Source organism: Agelaius phoeniceus, chromosome 7 (assembly GCF_051311805.1).
Source record: "Agelaius phoeniceus isolate bAgePho1 chromosome 7, bAgePho1.hap1, whole genome shotgun sequence".
NCBI classification, from domain to species: Eukaryota; Metazoa; Chordata; class Aves; order Passeriformes; family Icteridae; genus Agelaius; species Agelaius phoeniceus.
In genome coordinates, this window is record NC_135271.1 from 3,399,047 (window position 1) to 3,424,345 (window position 25,299).

At 52.2% G+C, this 25,299-nt stretch overlaps 1 protein-coding gene across 1 annotated transcript in view; it reads left to right on the plus strand.

Moving 5' to 3' along the window:
* Positions 1-5,064: 5,064 nt before the first annotated feature.
* The window catches only part of LOC143694515 (uncharacterized), a 45,914-nt gene continuing 25,679 nt past the window's right edge, over positions 5,065-25,299 (plus strand). Inside the window, 2 exon segments of the mRNA XM_077181388.1 lie at positions 5,065-5,127; positions 15,723-16,815. Of these exon segments, the coding sequence (XP_077037503.1) occupies positions 5,065-5,127; positions 15,723-16,815 (1,156 nt within the window).

The window sequence follows — 25,299 nt, forward strand, 5'->3', positions numbered from 1 at the left end:
AATCTGGAATCACCAACAGCTCCTTAGATTTTAGCTTCCTCAGCAAACCAGTTCTAATCTTAAAAAAATTGACCCTTCTCTTAACCATCATAAACCTATGGATGTGGTAGAAAATTAAAACAGCAGCAGAACAGTACATATGTACTGTGTGTAGCATTGTTTGTTTTATATTTATGGGTTTATTGTAAAGTTGGTTAATTTATAAGTTAAGAATTTGGTTTGACCCTCAGTTCCCCCATGTTCTCCCTTGGAATGGTTCATTCCTTCCACCTGTTACCTGTCAATCATTGTAACCGTCCCCTCTCAGGTCGAGACTCTTCTATGTCAATCATCCCTCACCTAACATATGATTTGTCCCCTGAGCCTTTTCCCGCCCCCAGGCCCTTCCTATTGGTTCAGTTGTGTCCCTTGTGCCCCGCCCCGGTTCTGTTCGTTGGTCCCTCGTGTCCCCGTCCGTTACGCCTTTCCCCTTTATAGGTGCCTCCCTAACGGTTCTTACCTGACACCGTCACTGGCCCCGCCTGGGTCAAATACAGCGCCTGGGCATCCAAACGCGTGTCCACTCCTTCCTTCCTTTGCCTCAGCACTTGGCAGTCCTGCTCTCGCCTGCATCACCACACAGCAGACGGAGCCACTACTCAGGGGTTCTCACCTGAGACGTTTGGGGATGTTTTAGGTTCAGATTCTCTGAGGCTTTAGATTTTAGATCTCTAGACAATGCTTCCAGGAATCTAAATGGCTTTCAGAAATGAAACTTTTCTCCTTTTTTCCTCAGTCTTTGCACTCGTGTGCACCAGAGACCTTCGGTGAATGGATTCCACTCTAATCCATCTCCAAGCTGAATCTCTCAGCTGTGTTCACACTGGTAGTTCGTGTGTCTCTTCTGCACAGTGCAATTTTAAAATCTTCGTTCCGTATTATCTCTGCCCTTCTTTTTCTCTTTTAGCTTACAAATGCATGCACATGTATCAGAAATGGCTTTTTTTTCCCTACATCACTTCCTGCCAAGTAATTTTCTTTTATCCTGTTGTGATGTTAATCTAGCCTCATATGCTTTATTCCAAGTGCACTCCTGTTTCCTTGAATGTGGAAGTTTTATAATGCAATGCTCTCATTCACCTGCTTTCATGAAACCCTTCATTAACATTAGCACAAGTAACTGTGTGGTTCCCTTCTGCTTTGTAGAAGATTTGGGAAACTCAGTCCTGCTCAGCTACAAAAAAACATTTATGGTGCTTGGTAATTGCCCTAGGAGCTTAAATTAATGGCAAACAACTGCAGCTTCTTATTCACTTCACAGAAACTGGGAGAAAACACACTACAAATATCAAGGAATACAGTGCAAGGATGATGGGCATCCCTCAGTTATCCCAACAGACTGATGTCACGGGCAAAATTCCCTCTTTTCCAAAGGGTTTTCATTTGCTTTGGCTGTACTTTGTATGGCTTCAGGTCATATTTCCCTTCATTTAAGGAAGTATCTTGGCCGTTCTTGAAGAATTTGCCCTTGGAGGACTTACTCAGTCCTGCAGTCCTCATTATACACCCTTTTAAAAAAGACTTTTATGCTATTTTTCTTCTCTCTGTGTTTTCACATTTGAACCATGTTCAACAAGGTTTTCTTTCTAAAAATATTCATCACAATATTCCAAAGGATTAAAAAATGCTTGGGTATTTTTTTCCCTAAGTATTTACAAAAGAAAAATTTTAAAAACCTGTACACATGCTGGATGTAAAATGCAGATAGAAATAAACTTGAGAGTTCTCCCAAAACCCTTAAGAAAAAACCTCATGTATTCTATAAAACTCAGAGTATTCATCTACAGTTTACAAAAATGGGCAGAATTCTATGCTTTCAAGCTTTTTGCCCCTCAGGGGCAGTGCCATTCTCTGAACTGTAATGCTCTGAGCATGTTCTGCTCACCGTGGCAGCTTTCTGCTCTCCCCTGGTGCAGATCATCCTCCCAGCACAGGGGGAGTGCAGCCCCCACAGCTCGCAGCCCCTTCCCACCCAGCAAGAGCCTGAAGGAGAGAGATGGCTTTCAGCAGCTGCCGCGGGTTCTGACAGTGCCACCTCTCGGCTGCTGAAAGCCTGAATGTCTGTGTTGCGGTGTGTGAGTTTCTGAGCCAAATGTTCTGTTAGCTTGTGGTGTGTTCAAGTGTTCCCCGAGTTATTACAGTTAGTTTCTCCCCTGTGTTATGCCCTCCTACCCAAGTGTCCCTCAAGGAATCCCCTCCCTCCTGACCAGATTTTTCCCTGTCTGTCAAGACAACCCGGCCCCTTTGGCCCATCCATCAGCCCAAACCCTACCCTTTGTTCCAGACAGTTCCCTGTCCCTCACCCCAAGCTCCAATCCCTGTCCCAGTGCTCTCTCCTCCCCTTGTTCTGATTTGTTGTATCCCTCAAAACCACACCCCGAGGGTCGCTTATTGGTTACTATATGGTGTCCACCCCCCGTTTTGAAAGATTTTAAAAACCCGTGCACAGGGGTTCTGGAGCTTCTTTTAACTTCTGTTTTTCTTTGGGGGTGTTCTCTTAAGTGCCTTCCACCGCCTCTCCTAATGAATTCGCTGCATTTTGCACCACAGAAGAGCCTCCTCTGCCTCCTTTACTCGGTCCTCCGGGGGTTTCTACTGCTAGGCAGCTGGCCTAGAGGTTCTGGCTCAGGCAAACCCTAACCCAGCCAGTTCCCCTCTCTTGCCATTGTCCCTGGAGCATCACAGAGCTAGCCAGGGCTCCGGAGGGCAGTGACAGTGACCCGTGCCCTGGCGTGTCACAGCCCCCAGAGCCGCACCTGCCAGGCCACAAGCCCCAGCCCTGGTCCCCACTGCCGGCCTCAGCGGCTGCTGGGCATCCTCACCCTGAGTGCAAAGGCAGAGGCAGGAGCCCCCCAGGGCACTCTGGATCCAGGCTGCAGACACCCTGAAGGCAGCACTGAAAGGGACATGGATGGGGACTGCAGCTGGATCTTCCAGTGCTCGCCCCCCCTGACTATTCTCTAAGGGAACCCAACCCTCACCTGCAGCACCTTGAGCTCTGTTATGAATATGAAGCTTGACTAGGCCAATATTCAAGCAGCAATCAATTTATTATTTAATATGGTAAAGTATGAGCAATACAGCGCTGGGTACAGTGGGGGAAGTGTTCCCTCCAACTGCACACCAATACTTGAGGGTTACAGGTATTTATAGGGGTACTCATCAGTTTTTTTCAGCAGTTTCTATTTCCAATTTTTACTCATCAGCAATTTTTATTCCAAATTATTACATCACAATTCTATACACTGTTGTGATTTTAGTTTCTCTCAGGATGTATCTCAAAAGGAGGATCCCAGATGGTGGCGGTCCAGTTTCCAAAAGAAGAAAGACGAATCCCATCTGGTGGAGTCCAGCTCCCCAGATGTGGGTCCACCTTTTAATTGCAGAGACTATAAATCTCATAACAGTGATGTCCAGCTTCCCTTGGTCAAAACCATAAATCCTTGAGGTGATGTTCATCTTCCTTTCTCAAGCTGTTTTTCTCTGCTTCAAAAAGGCGTGAGATAAGCATATTTCCTATATATATATTCCAAAGCTATAGTTTCAAGGATACAATTAATATTCTAAAAATATACTTCAAAAGGTTATTATTGCAGAGCTTTTTTATGGATTAAATAAAAGCAAAAAGCAACATCCTTAACACCTTAATTCCAATGCCCCTAAATCAACCAGAGTTAATTGCAAACAAAAGATAGGTTCAAAGGCCTTTTTCCGTGCTTTATTTTCATCAGTTATTATTAGAATTCGCAACTATCCCATTGTCGATGTCCACACATTTCGCATTCGCAAGTACACACTTCGCCTGTTTGTACCTGACACGAAACACAGCTTTGCATCTCACAGGCAGATGAGGGATCTTTGGACCGTCTTTTACAGACTGACATCCCAAAACATAAAAATAATAATGCATTTCCTCTTAAAAATAAAATTTACTCAATTAATAAAATTATAATTACTTTTCTTATTTATAAAAGTTATATTTGTATTACCAAATTTGAATGTTTATATTAAAAAATCCATACCTTTTTAGCAAGCAAAAAATTTATTGGTCATTGGTTCTAAGGAACACAATTCCCTTCATTAATTCATTGACCAGTGTGGCTGTTGATTTCTCCTTCTTTACGCTAATTAGTCCCATTTTAAATCTTTTTGTCATCTTTTTTATCATTTTCACAGACAGGGTAAAAGGGACCACTTTGGGGTCCAGGGAGAACTTTCTGGGGCACATTTGGGGCAGTTCTGGGTCTGGGGAGGGAATTCAGAGAGAACTTGAGGGTCTGGAGGACACTTGGGGGAGCCGGGTGGGCACTTGGAGGGGCACTCAGGGATTCCGAGGGACAGTTCGGGGTCCGGGACAGCACTTGGGGGCCCAGGGGGGCCCTTGGAAGTCACGGAGGAGAATTAGGGGCCCTGCGGGGTCCAGGTGGGCCCTTGGGGGCTCTGATTGGGCTCTCTGGGGCGCAGGGGGTGATGGGAGTTGTAGGCGCGGGTCTAATACAGTTTAACGGGGCCGGGGAGCATCACGGGAGTTCAAAGCGCAGCTGCAATGGCTCTCGGTGGGGCGCGGGGCATGATGGGAGATGAAGTCCTGGCTGGAAAAGCTCTGGACGTGCGCCGCGGAGCATGATGGGAGCCGTAGTCCTGGAAGTGGTTCGAACGCTTTGTTTAGGGGTCTGGGAAGGCACTTGGGGGACACTTTTGCATCCGAGCCGCGACTTGAGATCCTCGTGGTAACGTAAACGGGTCGAGAGAACTTACGGGGATCTCGGGGAGCTCTAACCGGGCTCTTTAGGGTGCGGGGTACAGCAGGAGCTTTCGGCGCGGGACTGTTCTGAGGGGCTCTGGGGCCGCGGGGGATGAGAGGAGATGAATTCCCAGAAGTGGCTGTACCGGGCATCTGTGAGGCTGGGAGCACTGGGGGGTCCCGAATGGGCGCTGAGGGGGCACTGAGGGATCCTGGAGGGTCTGATGGACACTTAAGGGACAGAGGGGGGGCGGATACCGGGGTTCTGTGGAGCGCGGGGCATGACGGGCGTTGTAGGCCCCGCTCCAATGTGGCTCAATCGGGCCGCGGGGCATGACGGGAGTGTAGGCAAAAAGGAAAGATGGCGCCCAGCCGAGGACCGCCTTCGAGGCCCCTTTCCAGGCGCTGATTGGCTGTGGGTGGTGATGAGCGGAAGAGCCATGGAGGCGGGAACAGCCCATTCAACCTCTCCAGTCCCTCCCAGTACAGCGCAGTTCATCCCCAGTACAACCCCAGTGCCCCTCCAATCCCTCCCAGGACAGCCCAGTAAAACCTCAGTTCCTCCCCAGTCCCTCCCAGTACACCTGAGTGTACATTCCCAGTCCCTTCCAGTTCCTACTCAATGTCATCCACAGGATGCCCCAGTGTCTCCCAGTCTTCCCCAGTATGTCCCAGTCCTCCCCAGTGTTTCCAAGGACAGTTTAATTTCTCACGGTGGCCGTGGCAGCCAAACCCAGCAGTGGGGTCAGTGCAGTGCCCATGGCCACAGCCCCTTGCAGTGGCCCAGTGCAGCTTGGGCTGATGATCCACCCTCACAGCCGGCCCAGGGCAGCTCTGCAGTGGCTTTGGTGGCACCTGGGGCTGGCACACACCTGAGCAGTGTGTCTGTTTGCACTGGGGAAACTCAGGAGTTTGAGATTGCTGCAAAAAGCACAAAAAGGGAAAACCCCTCTTTGGCTGGGTGCAGCCAGCTCTCCAAGCACAGCAGCTCCCAGGGCAGTGAGGACAGACAGGATGGGGCTGGGCAATGTGGAGCAAGGTTGTCCACGCTGGGTCAGAGCTCCAGGCACAGCTGCTGTGAGCAGGCCAGGGCTGCTGAGGAGAGACCCTGGGTCAGTATCAATCACAGAATGCTGCAACCACCTCTGCTCTAAAGAGAAATAAAAGACACTCTTTAAAATAGGAATGTGTATTTCTTACAAGTTCTTTGAAATCTTTTTCCATAACTGGACTAGGAAAACTTTAATAACCCTCTCAGGGCTTTGGTGTTGTTTACATCAGACTCAGTGCCTGACAGTGTCTTGAAAAAACTTCTCAAAAACTCAAAGTTAAATTTAGACTCCAAATTTTCTTGAAGTTTTAATGGGTCCCACAGAGGGACACGACTGGGAAAATGTCCCCAGGTTCCAGGTAGAGCAGAACACGGGAGGCAGTGATGGCAGCTGGGGACAAGCAAGGCAAAGGTGTCTTTGGTGCTGGGCAAACCTGGATGTGTTTCAGGAATGCAAAGGGCCAAGGCCTGAGCCCCAGCCCCTGGCCAGGCAGATCCTGTCCCTCTCTCATTGCTCAGGGTTGACAGCCTGCAGGGACAGAGGCGCAGGGCAGGGACACCGTGGGACAGCCTGGGCTGCACAGGGCACAGGGATGGGCAGCAGCTGCAAGACAACCCTGACAGAGCCAACTTGGGCAGCACTTTGGCCATGGCTGCTGGCCCTGGGCCTGAGGCCACGAGGGGACAAGTGACCCTTGCAGGCCTGGGGCCTCATTGCCTCCTTGTCCCTGCTTAGCAGCCTGGCAGGTGCCGCCCCATGCTCCTGCCCTTGGCATTGCACATCCCCACATCCCAGTGCCCATCCTGGGAAGAGCCCTGAGCACTGAGGGAGGGACAGGATCTGCCTGGCCAGGGGCTGGGGCTCAGGCCTTGGCCCTTTGCATTCCTGAAACACATCCAGGTTTGCTCAGCACCAGAGATGTTAGCATTCACAAACACATAATCACATCAGCGATTATATGCGGTGCTTTTTATTCAAGAGCTCTGGGAATCGGGGTAGTTTCCACCCAAATCTGATTCCGACCATACATTCGAGGTGAACGTGTTTTATACTCTATCATTACATAACTTTCATGTTAATTATTAAACTTATATTGTTCTATTGTATACACAGATTTCAGCTAAACATAGCCCCCTTTAAATTTCCAACATAGTTTCTCACAATTCTTCTTATGGTTATATAATAATTATATTTAATTACTAAACAATCACCACATCTAACAATTATATCTTTTATCAAAGTGCCTACGCAGCTGCAGTGATCTGAGAAAACACAAAGCCCAATATTTTCAAAGACTATTTTTAACATTTTTCAGGGCTCCACTATCAGAGACACCTTTGCCTTGCTTGTCCCCACCGGTCATCACTGCCTCCTGTGTTCTGCTCTACCTGGAACCTGGGGACATTTTCCCAGTCGAGTCCCTCAGTGGGATCCATTAAAACTTCAAGAAAATTTGGAGTCTAAATTTAACTTTGAGTTTTTGAGAAGTTTTTTCAAGACACTGTCAGGCACTGAGTCTGATGTAAACAACACCAAAGCCCTGAGAGGGTTATTAAAGTTTTCCTAGTCCAGTTATGGAAAAAGATTTCAAAGAACTTGTAAGAAATACACATTCCTATTTTAAAGAGTGTCTTTTATTTCTCTTTAGAGCAGAGGTGGTTGCAGCATTCTGTGATTGATACTGACCCAGGGTCTCTCCTCAGCAGCCCTGGCCTGCTCACAGCAGCTGTGCCTGGAGCTCTGACCCAGCGTGGACAACCTTGCTCCACATTGCCCAGCCCCATCCTGTCTGTCCTCACTGCCCTGGGAGCTGCTGTGCTTGGAGAGCTGGCTGCACCCAGCCGAAGAGGGGTTTTCCCTTTTTGTGCTTTTTGCAGCAATCTCAAACTCCTGAGTTTCCCCACTGCAAACAGACACACTGCTCAGGTGTGTGCCAGCCCCAGGTGCCACCAAAGCCACTGCAGAGCTGCCCTGGGCCAGCTGTGAGGGTGGATCATCAGCCCAGGCTGCACTGGGCCACTGCAAGGGGCTGTGGCCATGGGCACTGCACTGACCCCACTGCTGGGTTTGGCTGCCACGGCCACCGTGAGAAATTAAACTGTCCTTGGAAACACTGGGGAGGACTGGGACATACTGGGGAAGACTGGGAACGCTGTGGGAGACACTGGGACATACTGGGAGTGACACTGGGGAGGACTGGGACATACTGGGGACACTGGGGAAGACTGGGAGACACTGGGGCATCCTGTGGATGACATTGAGTAGGAACTGGAAGGGACTGGGAATGTACACTCAGGTGTACTGGGAGGGACTGGGGAGGAACTGAGGTTTTACTGGGCTGTCCTGGGAGGGATTGGAGGGGCACTGGGGTTGTATTGGGGATGAACTGCGCTGTACTGGGAGGGACTGGAGAGGTTGAATGGGCTGTTCCCGCCTCCATGGCTCTTCCGCTCATCACCACCCACAGCCAATCAGCGCCTGGAAAGGGGCCTCGAAGGCGGTCCTCGGCTGGGCGCCATCTTTCCTTTTTGCCTACACTCCCGTCATGCCCCGCGGCCCGATTGAGCCCCATTGGAGCCGAGACTACAACGCCCGTCATGCCCCGCGCTCCACAGAACCCCGGTATCCGCCCCCCCTCTGTCCCTTAAGTGTCCCTCAGACCCTCCAGGATCCTTCAGTGCCCCCTCAGCGCCCATTCGGGACCCCCCAGAAGCGTCCCCGGACCCCCAAAGTGCTCCCAACCCCACAGATGCCCGGTACAGCCACTTCTGGGAATTCATCTCCTCTCATCCCCCGCGGCCCCAGAGCCCCTCAGAACAGTCCCGCGCCGAAAGCTCCTGCTGTACCCCGCACCCTAAAGAGCCCGGTTAGAGCTCCCCGAGATCCCCGCAAGTTCTCTCGACCCGTTTACGTTACCACGAGGATCTCAAGTCGCGGCTCGGACGCAAAAGTGTCCCCCAAGTGCCTTCCCAGACCCCTAAACAAAGCGTTCGAACCACTTCCGGGACTACAGCTCCCATCATGCTCCGCGGCGCACGTCCAGAGCTTTTCCAGCCAGGACTTCATCTCCCATCATGCCCCGCGCCCCACCGAGAGCCATTGCAGCTGCGCTTTGAACTCCCGTGATGCTCCCCGGCCCCGTTAAACTGTATTAGACCCGCGCCTACAACTCCCATCACCCCCTGCGCCCCGTCAGACCCCCCCAAGTGCTGCCCCGGACCCCGCAGGGCTCCAAATTCCCCTCCCTGATCTTCAAGGGCCCTCCGGGACCCCCAAGTGCTGTCCCGGACCCCGAACTGTCCCTCGGAATCCCTGAGTGCCCCTCCAAGTGCCCACCCGGCTCCCCCAAGTGTCCTCCAGACCCTCAAGTTCTCTCTGAATTCCCTCCCCAGACCCAGAACTGCCCCAAATGTGCCCCAAAATGTTCTCCCTGGACCTCAAAGTGTCCCCTTTTATCCTGTCTGTGAAAATGATAAAAAAGATGACAGAAGGATTTAAAATAGGACTAATTAGCATAAAGAATGAGAAATCAATAGTCATACTTGTCAATGAATTAATGAAGGGAATTGTGTTCCTTAGAACCAATGAGCAATAAATTTTTTGCTTGCTAAAAAGGTATGGATTTTTTTATATAAATATTCAAATTTGGTAATACAAATATAGCATAACTTTTATAAATAAGAAAAATAATTATAATTTTTTAAATTCAGTAAATTTTACTTTTAAAGGGAAATGCATTAATATGTTTTGGGATGTCAGTCTGTAAGTGACAGTCCAAAGATCCCTCATGTGCCTCACAACTGCTGTCAAGGACAGAGCTTGAAGCCCTCCCCAAGGACTGAGACTGAGACCCTTCAAATTCTAACCCAGGGGTGCTGGCCTGACTGGAGCGGGATGTCTGCCATGGGAAGCGGGATGTTTCCCTTAGGAACCAGTCCTGAAACAACGGGCCCCGCTCACTGCTGGCACCGGTTTGTGCTGTTCAGAACTGGGCTGTCTGTACCTGTTCTCAATGGATTTATTCTCCACTCTTCCCTCCATGTGCCGTCCTGCTCCCCTCCTGGCGGTAGATTATAAAAGAGCCCTGAGTTAACCAAAGACTTTGAGACTCTCCCCGATGTGACAAGACAGATCTATTGGCCGGACCACAAGGATTTCATCTCTCTCTTGGCAGCTATTCCCCCCCTCCTTTTCTCTGTCTCTCTATCCTTTATCTGCTTTCTAATCCTTGTGTTGCATCTGCTGTGGGCACTCAATGAAAGGTGCATTTGTTTTGGATAATACTGAAGGTCCCCTGCTGTGTGTCTTTGCGCTCTGAGATCAGTTCGTTTCAGATCGCTCTGAAACGAACCATTGTGACCCCCCTTGTGCCAGGGGATGGTGACACGGCCTGATGGGGCTGCTGCCCACAGCATGTGAACGTGATCTCCTTGGTGGCGACTACACTGGCTCATCTGCTCTTGCTTTCTGGTCTGCCTATCCCAGAATTACCTATGCCACCTGCTTTTCTTATATTGTGCTTCTCTGTGGTTCCTTCAATAGTCAGCCCTTCTTAAGTTCACTCTTGGAATACGGGATCATCACCTCCACATCATATCGAGTGCAGTGGAATGCACTTGAATGCATTTTGCCTGCATTCAAAGTACAGTCCCTGTTTTTGCTTTACTGTGGAATCTCTGTTTGTATTTTCTACCTCTGTCGAGACCTGGATTGAAGGTACTTGAGATGATATTTTGCGTTCAGATTCAGGTGGTTTTTGTTTCTTATCAGTGACACAGCCTCACAACCGTGAGTTCTGCAGCCTTTCATCTAAGGCACAAAATGGCTCAGTATCTCTTGTTACAAGGCCTGGATGGTACCAAGGAGACCATGGTGATACTGGGGATCCAAGGAGACCGTGGTGACACCATGGAAACTCATGGAACCGTGGGCATTGTGACCCAGCAGGGCTTCATGGAACCAAGGAGTCAATTGGGACTCTGCCAAACCTCATGGAACCAAGGGCCCATTGTGACACTGACGAACTTCAGGGACCCAAGAGTCTCTTGTGACACAGGGGGTACTCATGAAACCATGGAGACCATTGTGAACCTTCAAGGCCTGATGGAACCAAAGGGTCATTCTGACACTTCTGAGCCCTGGAACCAAAGGGACCACAGTGACACAGTGGGGCTCTGTGGAACCAAGGGGCCACGGTGACATTGTGGAGTGTCATTGAACCAACTGTCCATGGTGACACTGCAGGGCCTGATGGAATCATGGGCACCATTGTGACACTGCAGGGTGTCATGGAAGCAAGGGGCCATTGTCACACGATGGGGCCTCTTGGGATCCAAGGGCAGTTGTGATACCATGGAAATTATGGCAGCTGTGGCACCATGAAAGCAAGGAGACCCTACAGGACCCCATGGAACTAAGGATTCACGGAACAGTGCAGGACACATGGAACGGAGGAGCCATAGTGAAGCTGTGGAACCAAAAGAGCCCATTGTGACACTGTGGGCCCCCATGGATCCAAAGGTCCATATTGACATTGCAGGGGCTCATGGAATTAGATGAGATTTATAGTCCTTGCAATTAAAAGGTGGACCCACATCTGGAGAGCCGGACCTCACCAGCTGGGAGACTTCTTCCTTCTTTCGGAAACCGAACCACCACCATCTGGGGATACTCCTTTCTGGGAAACATCCTGAGAAAAACTAAATCACAATAGTGTATAGAATTGTGACGTAAAAATTGGGACTAGAAACTGCTGAGAAAGCTGATGAGTACCCCTAAAAATACCTGTAAGCCTCAACTATGGGTGTTCAGTTGGAGGGAAAACCTCCCCCACGGTACCCAATGCTGTATTGCTCATGCTTTACCATATTAATTAATAAATTGATTGCTGCTTGAATATTGGGCTAGTCAAGTTTCTCATTTATAACACAGTGCTCAGTGGATGCTCGAGGGGTCTCTGTACCTCATGCCCCGGGAATGATGGGAGGGGCTGGGGGGGTTGTCCCTGTCCCTGTCACCCCAGGCCATTCCTCAGGGGTGTTCCTGTCCCTGTCACCCCAGGCCATTCCCCAGGGGTGTCCCTGTCACCCCAGGCCATTCCCCAGGGGTGTCCCTGTCCCTGTCACCCCAGGCCATTCCCCAGGGGTGTCCCTGTCACCCCAGGCCATTCCCCAGGGGTCTCCATCATTCTCACCCCAGGGAATGCCTGGGGGGTCTCCCTCCCTCTCTCCCCTGTGCCAGCGGGTGCTTGGGGCAGTCTCTGTCCCTCTCAGCCCAGGGGATGCTCGGGGCTCTCTGTCCCCTGGCCCTGGGGGATGCTCGGGGGGGTCTCCATCCCTCTGGCCTCAAGCAATGCCTGTGCAGGGCTGGGCACCAGGGGCTCTGTGTCCCTCTCACCGCTGAGGCTGCTCGGGGCTGGGGGGGCTCTGCCACCTTCTCACCCCTGGGGAGGCCGGGGGGGTCTCTGTCCCTCTCAGCCCTGCTGGGACCCCACCCAAACATCATCGGGGTCACAGGGACAGAGACACCCCCAAAGCCCCAGCAGGGCTGAGCCTGGGATTTGGTTTGGGGCTGAGGATTTAGGAAGGGGCTGGAATTGAGGCTGGGATGGGAGTTGGGGCTGAGATTTGGATTAGAGCTGGGATTGGGGTTAAGGCTAGAGATGGGATTGGCTTTAGGGCTGGGGTTGGGATTGGGGCTGGGGCTAGATGAGTCTGGAACTGGGATGTGATTAAATACAGAACTGTGAGTGTGTCTGAACATGGAGTGAGATTAAGACCAGGATCAGGGTCAGGTTTGGGACTGAGCTCACCCAGAGCGGGACAGGGGGGATGTCACTGTTGGAAGGTTTGGGGAAAATCGTGGACTGGGGAAAAACAAGGTGTGAATGCCTTCGGTTGGGGATTCCTCCCACCCGAGTCCATCTCTTGAAGTCACCTGATGTCAAAAAATCAAGACTGAATAAAAAAATCCACCAGGAGTTTCCCATGTCCAGTCTCATCCCTCTGGGGTTCTGGTGGTCCCCCATCTCAGGACTGGGGATCCCATGGGTCCTGGGGATCCCCCCTCTCCAGGGTCCTGCTAAGGGATGTAGGCGGATTTTGGGATCCCAAGGTCCCTCTCTCCAGCCTCCCCTCAATCCAGCCACTTGGGGTTCCCCCTTCTTCCCACCAAACTGTCCTGCTTTAGGGCAAATTTGGTTGAAAACCCCCAAAAGGAGTTTCCTCTAGAATGCAGATTCAGCAGCCCCACCCTCAGCCAGTTCGGGAAAATATTTCCTTGGAGAAAAGTGAAAAAACCACTTTATTTAACAGGCAAAGCATTCACCAGCACAAAAATTGAACAATATTAAGCAATAAAACCTCCTGCTGCTGGAAAATAGATGACAAACTCAGAAATTCCTTCCTTGGGCTGGGGCTTGGCTCACTCAGTGTCTTATCAGTCTCTTATCAGTCTCTTATCAGTCCCACCTGTATTGGAAATGCCACGGCCCAGGCTCAGCCCGGTGGGCCACAGGTGGGAGCTGCCGGTGGTGTTCTGGTTGTTCAGTCCAGAGCAGGTTTAAACAGCTCCAAAGAAAAAGAAAAACCACAGTCCAGGGAACTTCTCTGCCTCAGTGAGCTAAAAACTAACTAAAAGCAAAGGAGAGCTCTGTCCCGCCCTCTGTCCATCCAGGAGCCGGAATGTGGAGGAGTGAGTGCAGTGTATGAAAACAAACTGCAGCTTCTTCCTCCTCCCCTTGGCTCTCAGAACCAGCCTTAGAGGTGCAGAACTCATTTCTGGGCTAAACGGACCGATGGGGCATGAGCATCATGAAGTCACCCCAGGACGCGCCCCTGTCAGGGTCAGGGGGTCCCATCCCCGCCTCATCTCCGGGCTGCCGGGGGTGCCCCAGCTCTGGTATCGCCCCTTCCCCTCTCCCCGTCCCGGGGCTCCCCTGTTCCACAGCCCCGGCTCTCACGGGGATCCCCAAAACCAATGTCCCGCCCCGTCGGTACCGGGCCATCCCCACGTGGACCCCCCAGGACCCTCCCGAGGGGCGATGGCGGCTCCTCTGGCCCTGAAAAAGCTCCTCTTAGGGAGCCCGGAGATATCCGGGGCTCGAGTCCGGGATCTGCCGGCTCCGAACACTCTCCAAAAAAATCCTCCTGGAGACCCCTGGCTGGAGTTATTTGGGAATTTAGCTACTTGAGCTGGGCTTCTTCTGGGACTTTGAGCAGCCCTGTGTTCCTCACCTTTGAGTAAATGAACTTTATCAATCACTCTGATATCATTTGCTCCCTCTGGTGCAGTGATTTTAATAAACTTTTCAAGGAAGGACAACAAAATATTTTCTTTTTCACTGGCCACCCACAACAGCCTTTTTGTTCATAATTTCTCACAGAAGTTCCAAAGTAGGAAGGAGGGACTGTGTCCAAGGTTACAAGAGTTCTTCAAGAAAAAACCACAACCTCCTCAGAGGGAACCATGATGTTGTCAAAGGCACTTGCGGTCAGACAACAGTGCCCTGAACTCACTGTGCCAAAATAATGCCACAGTCTGGTTACGCGAATTGTTAGAGATGCCTCTGCCCCAATTAAGGTGCTAACGAGACCAATCCAAGGTGGATTTTATTGAACAGTAAATGTGGAGTAGAGAGAGAGATGGAAAGAAAGAGAAAAGGGGGGACAGCAAGGGAGTGACAGGGACAGAGACCTGCCCTGGAGCAGGGCAAGTGTGACATTGTCCCCTGTGTGTGTGGCCTTCCCAGGGTGGGGGTTTTACACCTGAGACAGTTTGGGTAAGGGGGGTGGTGTTCACCCCCTGAGCAGGGATTCCCCCACTGTTTCAGGCTGCAGTGTAAGATGGAACCAAATGCATGTTTTCAATCCCCATCTTCATCAACTGCTATAAACAGACAGGGCAGTGTTCTTGATCTCTTCCATGACTCAGCCCTGATAACGCCCTCCAGGGGAGAGATCTTCTGTGAATGGGCCATTGGGTGTCACTGCAGGACTGATAAAATTCCATCATCCCATTGTGGGATGCTCCACCCAGGGGGAGGATCCAAGCATTCCTGCCTGGATATAAGCTGAGGCTTTCAACACCAGGAGCAGCTTGCCTACTGGATTCCCAGAGGACAAGAGCTCCAGAACCACCACTGGACCTCCAGAGGAAGACCAGACCCTTCTACAGGATCACTGCTTGGACAGAATCACGTTCATCACTCCAACAGGACTGCAGCCACCATTTAATGGGACTGCTGCCACCACCCTGACCAGCAACAGGGTGTCAGGTTATATCCTGACTCTGTCAGTTTAGGGCAGTGTTTCTGTAGCATTGCCTTGATCTTCTTTTCTTATTAAATTGTAATCCTGGTTTAGACCCTCCCCAGGTTTGCCTTGAAACCAGTACAAAATTCAATGTGCTCATCCCTTGCTTTCCTCCAAAAACAGGATTTCACATCCCCAAACCTTTGCCAGATGGAGGAGGAGGCTGCGCGGAAGAGGAAGGAGCCCTGGGATACCCAGGCAGGTGAGGAGGAAGTCAGTGCCCCTTTCCCCCTCTCTCCTGCTCCATCTCCCAGCCCAGCACAGCCCCCGGCTGCAGGACAACCCTGCTGCCAACCCCGTCCTGCCGGAGATGCACTGGGGGGATCTCCTTCCCCTTCCCTCTGGCATGGAGGCAAATCCCATCCTCTCCTTGTCCTGCCTCTCCCAGGGAAGAAACTGAGGATGGAGACCAGAGAGGAGAAATCCCCACAGCAGAACCTCATGGATGAGGCCATTTCGAGTGACTCCAGGGCACAGGAATCCAATGGGGAGGAAAAGCCCCAGAGATCCCACAGGAGGAGGGACTCCAAACCCAGCCCAGGGTGCTCTGAGGAGAAAAGACCCACCCTGAGCCAGGAAGGTGGACAGAGCTTCAGCCAGATCTCGGAGTTGGTAGTCCATGAGCAGCTTCATGATGGGGAGAAGCCCCACAAGTGCTTGGAGTGTGGGAAGAGCTTCAGGAAGAGCAGCACCCTGATCAGCCACCAGATGATCCACACTGGGGAATGGCCCTACGAGTGTGGGGAGTGTGGGAAGGGCTTCAGCTGCAGCTCTGCCCTCATCATCCACCAATGCATCCACACTGGGGAGAGGCCCTACGAGTGTCCTGAGTGCCAGAAGAGGTTTCACACCAGCTCCAGTCGCCTCCAGCACCAGCAGATTCACACGGATGAGAGGCCCTTCCACTGCCCTGACTGTGGGAAGGGCTTCAAGCGCAACTCCACCCTCATCACCCACTGGCGCATCCACGCTGGGGAGAGGGAGAGGCCCTACGAGTGTCAGAAGAGATTTCACACCAACTCCGATCTCCTCCAGCGCCAGCAGATTCACACAGATGAGAGGCCCTTCTGCTACCCTTACTGTGGGATGGGCTTCAAGCGCAACTCCCACCTCATCAGGCACCAGCGGATCCACACCCAGGAGAAGCTCTACAAGTGTGGGGAATGTGGGATGAGCTTCAGCCAGAACTCTAACCTGATCTCCCACCAGAAGACCCACACCAGGGAACGACCCTATGAATGTGGGGAATGTGGGAAGAGCTTTAGGCAGAAGTCTCTCTTGATCTGCCACCAGAGGATCCACACTGGGGAAAGGCCATACAACTGTGGGGAATTTGGGATGACCTTTAGTAGGAAGACCCAAATGATCATCCACGAAATGATCCACACTGGGGAGCGGCTCTACAAGTTCCCCGAGTGTGGGAAGAGGTTTCACACCAGCTCTCAGCTCCTCCAGCACCAGCGGATTCACACGGATGAGAGGCCCTTCCTCTGCCCCGACTGCAGAAAGGGCTTCAAGCACAACTCCACCCTCGTCACCCACCAGCGCATCCACACTGGGGAGAGGCCCTACGAGTGTCCCCAGTGTGGGAAGAGCTTCACCAGCAGCTCTCACTTGACCAGACACCAACGGAGACATCAGTAAAAGAAGCCCTGCACATGCCCCAGCTGCAGGAAGAGCTTCTTGCACGGCTCCAGCTTTATCCCCCATTGGAGACACCATGTTGGTCAGGGCCCTGGTGATCCATGTTCCCTGTGATCCATGCTGGGAAGACACCTCTCCCTTTTCCTGCCCCTGCCAATGACTTTATGTGGGATTGGAGAACATGAGGGTCTGGCCATGGCCCTGTCATTACATTCACTTCCACCTCAGGTCATTGCCAGGGGCAGGAAAGGGACTCTCTCTCTCCCTGAGGAGAAGGGTGTCCTTTCCAGACAGGAGGAAATAAATTGCCAGGAAGAACTAGTTGTTGATGTTGTAGTTTTCTATGTAAAAATTTTACTTATCCCTTCTGTTATCAATATTGTTTCTGTTCCTTTTGCTCCTTATCTCGTTGCTGTTCCCAATAAGATGTTTTTCTCCCAGCCCGGGATCTTTGCCTTTTGTGCTTTCCATGGGAGGCGGGAGGGCAGCGAGGGCAGCACGGTTTTAGCGGGAGCAGGAAATTGAGGAATCCCATTCCTGAAGCCCGGCCCGTGGAAACCGAGCATCCCAGCTGGTGCCAGCCCTGGTGGCCATGGCAGCAGCCTTGGGAGCGGGTCCCTGGCTGGGGCTGTGGGAACCTCTTCCCTCTGGTGCCCAGGGACAGGAGTGGAGGGAGCGGCTGCAGCTGAGTTGGGGCAGGCTCAGGTTGGATGTCAGGAAAAGGTTTTTGCCCAGAGGCTGCTGGGGCCCTGGCCAGGCTCCCCAGGGAAGGGTCCCAGCTCCAGGGCTCTCTGAGCTGCAGCAGTGTTTGGCCAGCGCTGCCAGGCCCAGGCTGGCATTGTTGGGGTGTCCTGTGCAGGGCCAGCAGTTGGACTGGAGGATCCTGATGGGTCCCTCCCAGCTCAGCCAATTCTGTGCTTCTGGGATCCCATCAGCCTGGGGATGGGGCTGCCAATGGTTGCCATGGCAACGGGCTCTGGCTGCAGGCCTGAGCTGGTGTCCATGGCAACCACCCCTGGCATGGGGTTTCCATGGAGCTGCCAAGGGACTGCGCATAGAGACGGGGGGGGGGGGGGGGGTCTGGTGATGGTTGTCATGGAAACTGAGCATAGCAACAGGGTCATGGTGATGGTTGCCATGGAAACACAGTGTAACAACAGGGTCCTGGTGATGGTTGCCTGCTAAGGATCAGATTTGTCACAGGCCCTCAGAGGGGTTCCATGGGGACTTTCCAAGAGTCTCCAGGCTGTTCTAGAGCTGGAATGTCACAGGCAGAGACAGGGGCTCCATGGAGACCTCCCAGGGCTTTCTGGGGATGGTAAAGAGCCCTGTGGTCAGAGGCAGTCACAGCCATTCCACGGTGACATCCCAGGGCACCTTGGGCTGCAAAGGCACCCATCTGTCACAGGCATTCATGGGGGCTCCACGGTGACATCCCAGGAGTCCCCAGGCTGCCAAAGGGCCGGGATGTCCCAGACACTCACAGGGGTTCCTGCCATGGGCACAGTGGGAGCTTCAGGCCAAAGCTTTGTTTCTTTATTGGAGAAACTCCTTCTGAGTCATGAGATGGAGAAATTACCCCCAACAGACACCATGGATCCTCAAACCCCTGCAGTGCCCCTAGACTTCAAAAATTCCTTCTAAGAGAGGAGACTGGGAGCAGCTGGATCCAATCCCAGCCCCAGAATTTGTCAAAGGTTTATGTGTAAAAGATTGGACAGGTGGATAAAACTTTAACCCAATTTCTCCCACAGGATTAATGATGGAATACCAGATAAATTTATATAAATAGAGCTCTGATTGATTCTGATCATGATCAGATAGAAAGATCTTAACCAGAGTTATTTACTCCACAGTACAGGAGCTATAACAATTATTACAACATAGTGCTCTAGGAAGCAATATTGAAGTCAAGAGGGCCTTGCTGGAGTTGTTGGAGCCCATTGCAGGCAGAGCCTCCTCCTCCAGCAGGAGCTGCCTTTCCTGTGCCATCAGCAGGGCAGGTCCCGCTGCAGGAAAAGCTCCAGGCCAGCCCCAGCACAGGGAAGGCCTCGGGCACAAGGGCAGAGTGCCGTGCTGGGAGCTGTGCCAGGGAGAGCCTGAGGCACCAAAGGCACCTTGGCAGCAGCAGCTGCTTGCAGGCCATGGCCAGAAGCCTCCCTTGGCAGCCCGGCCTGGTGGCCACCACTGCAGAGCTGCTGCATCACGGCTCATTCCTGGCTGGGCTCTGAAAAGCCACTTGTGCTCCAGGAGCCTGACTGGGAAGCCATTGGCCAAGCACCTTGGGGACAAGATATCAATGACAAAACTCTTCATGCCAGCAGAGCCAAGGCAGGGGCAGAGGAAAGGGCAGAGCCAGACCCAGGGGACAGGGGTGCCGTGGTGATGGCTGTGAGGTCACTGCCCCTGCAGCAGCCTGGCTGCCCTCAGCAGACATTCTGGCCAGAAGTGCTGTGAGGCCGCCCAGCACATCAGAGAACCCACACTACGGGAATTCTGTTCTTCAGGATGAGAAGGTTTCACTGGGTCAGGTTGCACAAAGCTCCTGCTCTTGGACCATTCCTGGGATGGGGAATTGGAATCCCAAAAACAGTTACAGTTTTGTGCCACTCTCATCATTGTAAACTATTCCTCCTTCTAATAAATGTAAATCCACCCTCATCCAGTTTAAAGATATTGACCCTTCTTCTGTCACTGCAAGGTTTGGGAGAAAATAACTTTGACTGCTTTTTTCCATTTTTACAGACCTTGGAGAGGACCCAAAAATCTCCCAAGATGGTGTTTGGAGGCCTCATCACTAAACTAGCAGGTAGAGGCTGAGGGCTCTGGGGTCAATGGTGTGGAGACTGAGGACAGAACAGGAATAGCCTGGGTGGGATTGAAGGGTGGTTTCAGAGAGGCTGGAGCTTTTCTTCCTTGTGGGTATGAGCCTGAAGAAGACATAATAGCACCAAGGGCAGCTGGGGAGGCCCCGAGTGGACACCAGGAGAAAGGAATTTCCCTGCCAGGGCAGGGCTGTGGTGCAGCACGTCCCCCAGAAGGAGCCTGGAGCAGCCCAAGGCTTTGTGTGGGCAGGCAGGGGCAGGCAGGAGGCAGAGCTGTCAGCAAGGGAAGGGCCCAGCCAGGTGGGGCAGCCGGGGGATGCCGACAGCCTGCAGGGACAGAGGCGCAGGTTTGCCCAGCACCAGAGACACCTTTGCCTTGCTTGTCCCCACCTGTCATCACTGCCACCAGTGTTCTGCTCTACCTGGAACCTGGGGACACTTTCCCAGTTGTGTCCTTGGCAGGGATCTCTTGAAAGTACAAGAAACTGCAGCATTTCAATGTAACTGAGTTCTTGAGGGTTTTGTGACATCACAGAGCTGGCTGTGACATCACAGAACAGTATGTGAGGCCATAGAATAGACTCTGCCATCATAGATTGTGGCTCTGTGGCATCAGAGTGTGAGTTGTGAGATCACCAGGTGGCTCTGTAACATCATAGAGCAGGCTGTGACATCACAGAAGAGATTGCGACATCACAGGCTGACTTTGTGACATCACAGTCGTCTGTGACATTAGAGCACTGCTGTATGGCATCACAGCTTGACATCATAGAGTTGGGTCTGTGACATCACAGGAGCTGTGTGATATCTCAGGAGGCTTTGTGACATTACAGGGGCGGTGTAAGATCACAGAGATGTCCTTGTAACATCAAAGGGGGCTGTGTGATGTAACAGGGGCAGTATGACACCACAGAGATGGCCGTGTGATATCACAGGGGCTGTGTGACATCCCAGGAGGCTCTGGGACATCACAGAGATGCTGTGTGCTATCCCAGGGGGTGTGTATAAACACAGGAAGCTGTGTGACATCACAGGGGCTGTGTGACATCACAGGAAGCTCTGTGATATCAGAGAGATGGCTGAGTGACATCACACAAATGGCTGTGTGACATCACAGGGACTGTGTGACATCACAGGGGCTGTGTGACGTCACAGGGGCTGTGTGAGGTCACTGGGGAGGTCACTCTGCCCCGGCCCCCCTCACAGTCCCCCCCAGAGCAGTCCAACCCTGCTCGTGCACAGCGGGGTCCCCTGTCCCCTTGGGTTCCCCTGCCCCCGGTGCCGCAGCCTCCCCCAGAGGATGTTCCACGAGATCGACCCCAGAGCCTGACACGGGGACAGGGGGCCGGGGCCCTGGGGGTGGCACAGGGGGACAGGGACCCCCCGGCAGTGTCCCCATGTCTCCCAGGGCCAGAGCCTGGGCCAGGGCTCCTTCACTCTGGTACCAACGAGGCCTTGAGAGTGCTGAAAAAATCCCCAGCAAGGGATCAGCAAAAACCAGATTTAATATTAAGGGACAGCAGCACAAAGTTCCTTGGCAAGAGTCACTGTGCTCCTGACTGGACATTTCTGGCACACCAAGGAAACCAAGCAATGACAAAACCAAACTAAATCCAGGCAATCAAACCAGAAATGAACTGAGAACTGTCCCTATGTATGTGTGACACAAGGACAGTGAGGGCAAGAATAAAAGTTTATCAGAGCTCAAGCTTAACAGGACTTAACTCGTACCTTAGCCATAACGATACCTTAAACATCAGAGTTTAGCAAAAGAACAGCACTTAACAGTATTTAACCTAACTTATAACCTATGACTTTGCAATTTAACAGAGGAATAACACTCAACAATATTTAACTTAGCTAATAACTTATATTAAACTTAACAACCTAGCAAAAGAACAACTCTTAGCAGCATTTAACTTTGCTTAGACCTCATGACTTAACCTTACTTACTGATATTTGGATATCTGACTGACTCAGCTATGCAAGGCACTCCAACCCCTCAGAGAGCAGCATTTCTGCCACATTTCCCCAGCAAAGGCACTCCTGTGTGCACACAGACACAAAGAGTCAGTGCAAGGCACCTGGGAGCAATTCCCCTGAGGCCAGGAAATGCTCCCTGTGGATCCTTTGGCATCTCCCCAGCGGGTGAAGGGCTGAGCCTGGAGGAGTGGGGGGATCGGCCCAGGCTCCGTCGTTGTTGGGGATCCCCGAGTGCAGCAAACGGGAGAGTTCCCGGCTGGGAGAGGCCCCACTCAGAGGGAGTTGCTGGCCCAGGAGAGCTCCAAGGGCTCCTTTTGGAGCGCTGTTTGCAGGGCCCCAAGAGAGGGGCTTCAGTCCCAGCAATGGTTCATCCTGGCCGCACTTGGCACCAACAGCTTTCTTTGGCAGTGTGAGAACAGGGATCTTGTGCCACTGAGGGAACAGAAACAGCTCCCAGGGCTGCTCCTACAGAAAACAGGAGCTGGTTGGGCAGCAGCAGTGCCTGGAGCAGACAGTGTTTGGGATGAGCTGCAGAGGAGCTGAGCCCAGGGGCTGTTGGCCAAGGCCGAGCCCCAAGGAGCATTTCTCAGCTGGCAGGGCAGCCTGAGAAGGGCAGGGGGGAATGCAGCAGCACAGGGCCATGGAACCAAGGGACCATTGTGACACTGTGGGGCCCTGTGACACCAAGGGACCATTGTGACACTTTGGGGCCCTGTGACACCAAGGGACCACTGTGACACTGTGGGGCCCTGTGAGACCAAGGGACCATGGTGACACTGTGGGGCCCTGTGAGACCAAGGGACCATTGTGACACTGTGGCACCTCATGGAACAGTGGAGACCATTATGACGCTTTGGGATGTCATGGAACCAAGGGGCCATTGGGACACTGTGGGGCCTCATGGAGCCAAAGGTCCATTGTGACATTGCAAGGCCTCATGGAACAATGGAGACAGCATTAAGGGACTTCACAGCCTCATGGAACCAAGGGGCCATTGTGACACTGAGGGGACTCATGGAATCCTGGAGACCATTGTGACACTATGAGGCCCAATGGAATAAGCAAAGCATTGTGACACTGTGAGGCCTCATGGAATCAGTGAGACCATTGTGACCCTGGGGGTCTCCCCACAGAACCAAGATGACCATTGTGATACTGTGGGGCCTGGTGAAACCAAGAGGCCTTTGTGACACTGCAGGGCTGCATGGAACCAAAGGGTCATTGTGACACTGCAGGGCCTGATGTCATCAGTGGTCCATTGTGACACTGGGCAATCAAAGAAGACCTTTGTGACACTGCAGGGCTGCATGGAACCAAAGCTGCATTTGACACAGAGGGGCCTCCTGTCATCAATGGTCCATTGTGACACTGTGGAGGCAAAGGAGACCATTGTGACACCGCAAACCCCCAGGGTCCAAAGGTTCATTATGACACTGCAGGGCTCCATGGAATCAAGGCACCATTGTGACACTTGAGGGTGCCATAAAACCAAGGATGCACAGAACAGCTCTGGCTGGTGTGGCCTCCCATGGACGGCCTGACTGGTCCAACTGACCCTGGCCGGTTGAAGGTCTCCTCTCATCTGCTGCTGAAACACTGGGGCTCTGTGCTTTCCTTCCTATGGAAAAGAACTGTCCTTCTCCTCAGGCATCCATGGCCAGAATTGGGATTTCACCTCCAAATGTCCATATACACAGGGATTGTTCCAATAGGAATATTGCCAGGACAAATCTGTCTTGCAGTGATTTCTCAAGGGTCACTTCCAGTCTGTCCCCAAAACACGGGACAAAGCTCCGTGCTTTCCTTCCTATAGGAAGGAGCTGTCCTGCTTCTCCAGGTGCCCAGGGCTGAGATTGGCTTTCCACCTCCAAAATTCCCTATATCCCAAGACTGCTCCCAGACAAAATCTGCCATTCCTGACAACTCTGGCTGGCCTTGGCCTAGTGAGGCTCTCACCTGCCTTCTAAACACTGGGGCTCTGTGCTTTCCTTCCTATGGAAAAGAACTGTTCTTCTCAGCCAGGTGCCAATGGCCAGAATTGGGATTTCACTTCCAACATTCCCTATTGTGACAGACTGGAGGAGATTGTTGGCTCAAAACATTTCATGTGGGGGGGAGAGGAAGGGGCAGGTCCAGCCTTGCCCTGCCCTGGAACCCCAATCCCCCCAGAGCCTCTATCCCAGCCCAGCAGTGACTGCCAGTCCCTGGCGCAGCACAGGCAATGCTCCACAGCCACCTCTGCAGCCCCCAGCCCAGCTCCTGAGGGACCAAATGAGCCCAAGCCCCACCTGGGGGAAGGGCCCAGCAAGACCTAGGGGTATTGAAGGCTGACCACAAGGCAAGCACAAATATTTACCATACTACTCTTGGAATTTCGATCTGAACAGTGTTGGAATCCAGGGCTTGGTAGCTGTGTGTGTGCTTCTCTGTATCTCTTGTTTCTTTCTCTCTTTCTGTGTCTTCTTCTCCTTCATCTAATTCCCTCTTCTTGCCAATTTTTGAGTAACTTAAAATTGATCCAGATGCCAGACATCTTTCCTGCCCTGGGCAATCCAACCCAGGCCACAGTGACCTGGATAATCCCCGTCCTTGATGTCCTGGTCACACAGCCCTGGCCCCTTGTCCCCATGTCAGGCTCTGGGGTGGATCCTGTGGAACATCCTTTGGTGGAGGCTGTGGCTCCAGGTGGGCCGGGGGGATCCCGGGGGACAGGGACCCCGCTGGGCATGGACAGCATTGGACTTGTTGGAGGAAACTGAGAGGGGGAGCTGGGACAGAGTGAGCAACCCAGTGACCTGACACAGCCCTGCTGGGATGGCACACAGCCCCTCTGGGATGTCACAGCCTGCTCTGTGAGCTCACAGCCCCTTCTCTAATGTCACACAGGTGGTCTCTGATGTCACAGCCTGCTCTGTGATATCATATAGGCAGTCTATGATGTCAGAGCTGCTCAATGACCTCACATCCCCACTCTGTGATGTCATAGCCCACTCTGTGACCTCATGTTAACAGATGATCAATTGTCTCCACCAGGTGAGCTCGCACCTGGAGCTTGTTTTCCAAAACCCCAGGCCTATGGAAACCACACAAGGCCCATTGTGTGAGAAGGGGAACTGGAAGTTCAGCAGCCTCAGGGTCCTGCCAGCTCAGCCAGGCCCACTGGAACATTGGGGTCCACGACCACCAGGGACCACCAGAGAGACCCCCAGGACAGAAGAAAGCATGGGTAAAGGGGAGAGGAAATATGTCAATGATTTTGGGGAAATGATTATCACATGTATGTTTAGTCCAGGACAATCAATGAATATGTGTGCAAAATACAGAAAATAAACAGAAACTTTCCTGTACTCAGCATGCATGGCTTTGAGAGGAGCTCTCCCCCGTGCATCCAGCTGAATAAAGAATGCTGCTTCTTAATGCTACATTGGGGCTAAAAAGAGTTTTCTGTTTCACTGAATTTTTGGTGACACTCCCACTGCCAAGGAAAGCTCTGTCTGCTGCTGTTCACAGACAGAGAAGGGCTGGGGGCAGATGTGGGGCTCAGAGGCTGCCTGGGGCACAGTGACCATGAAATAATCAAGAGTTCAATGTTCTGTGAAAGAAGGAGGGACAGCAACAGAACTTCTGCACTGAAATTAGGAAGGGCAGACTTTGGCCTATTTAGGATGCTCATTTGGGGAGTACCAAATCAGGTACTGATT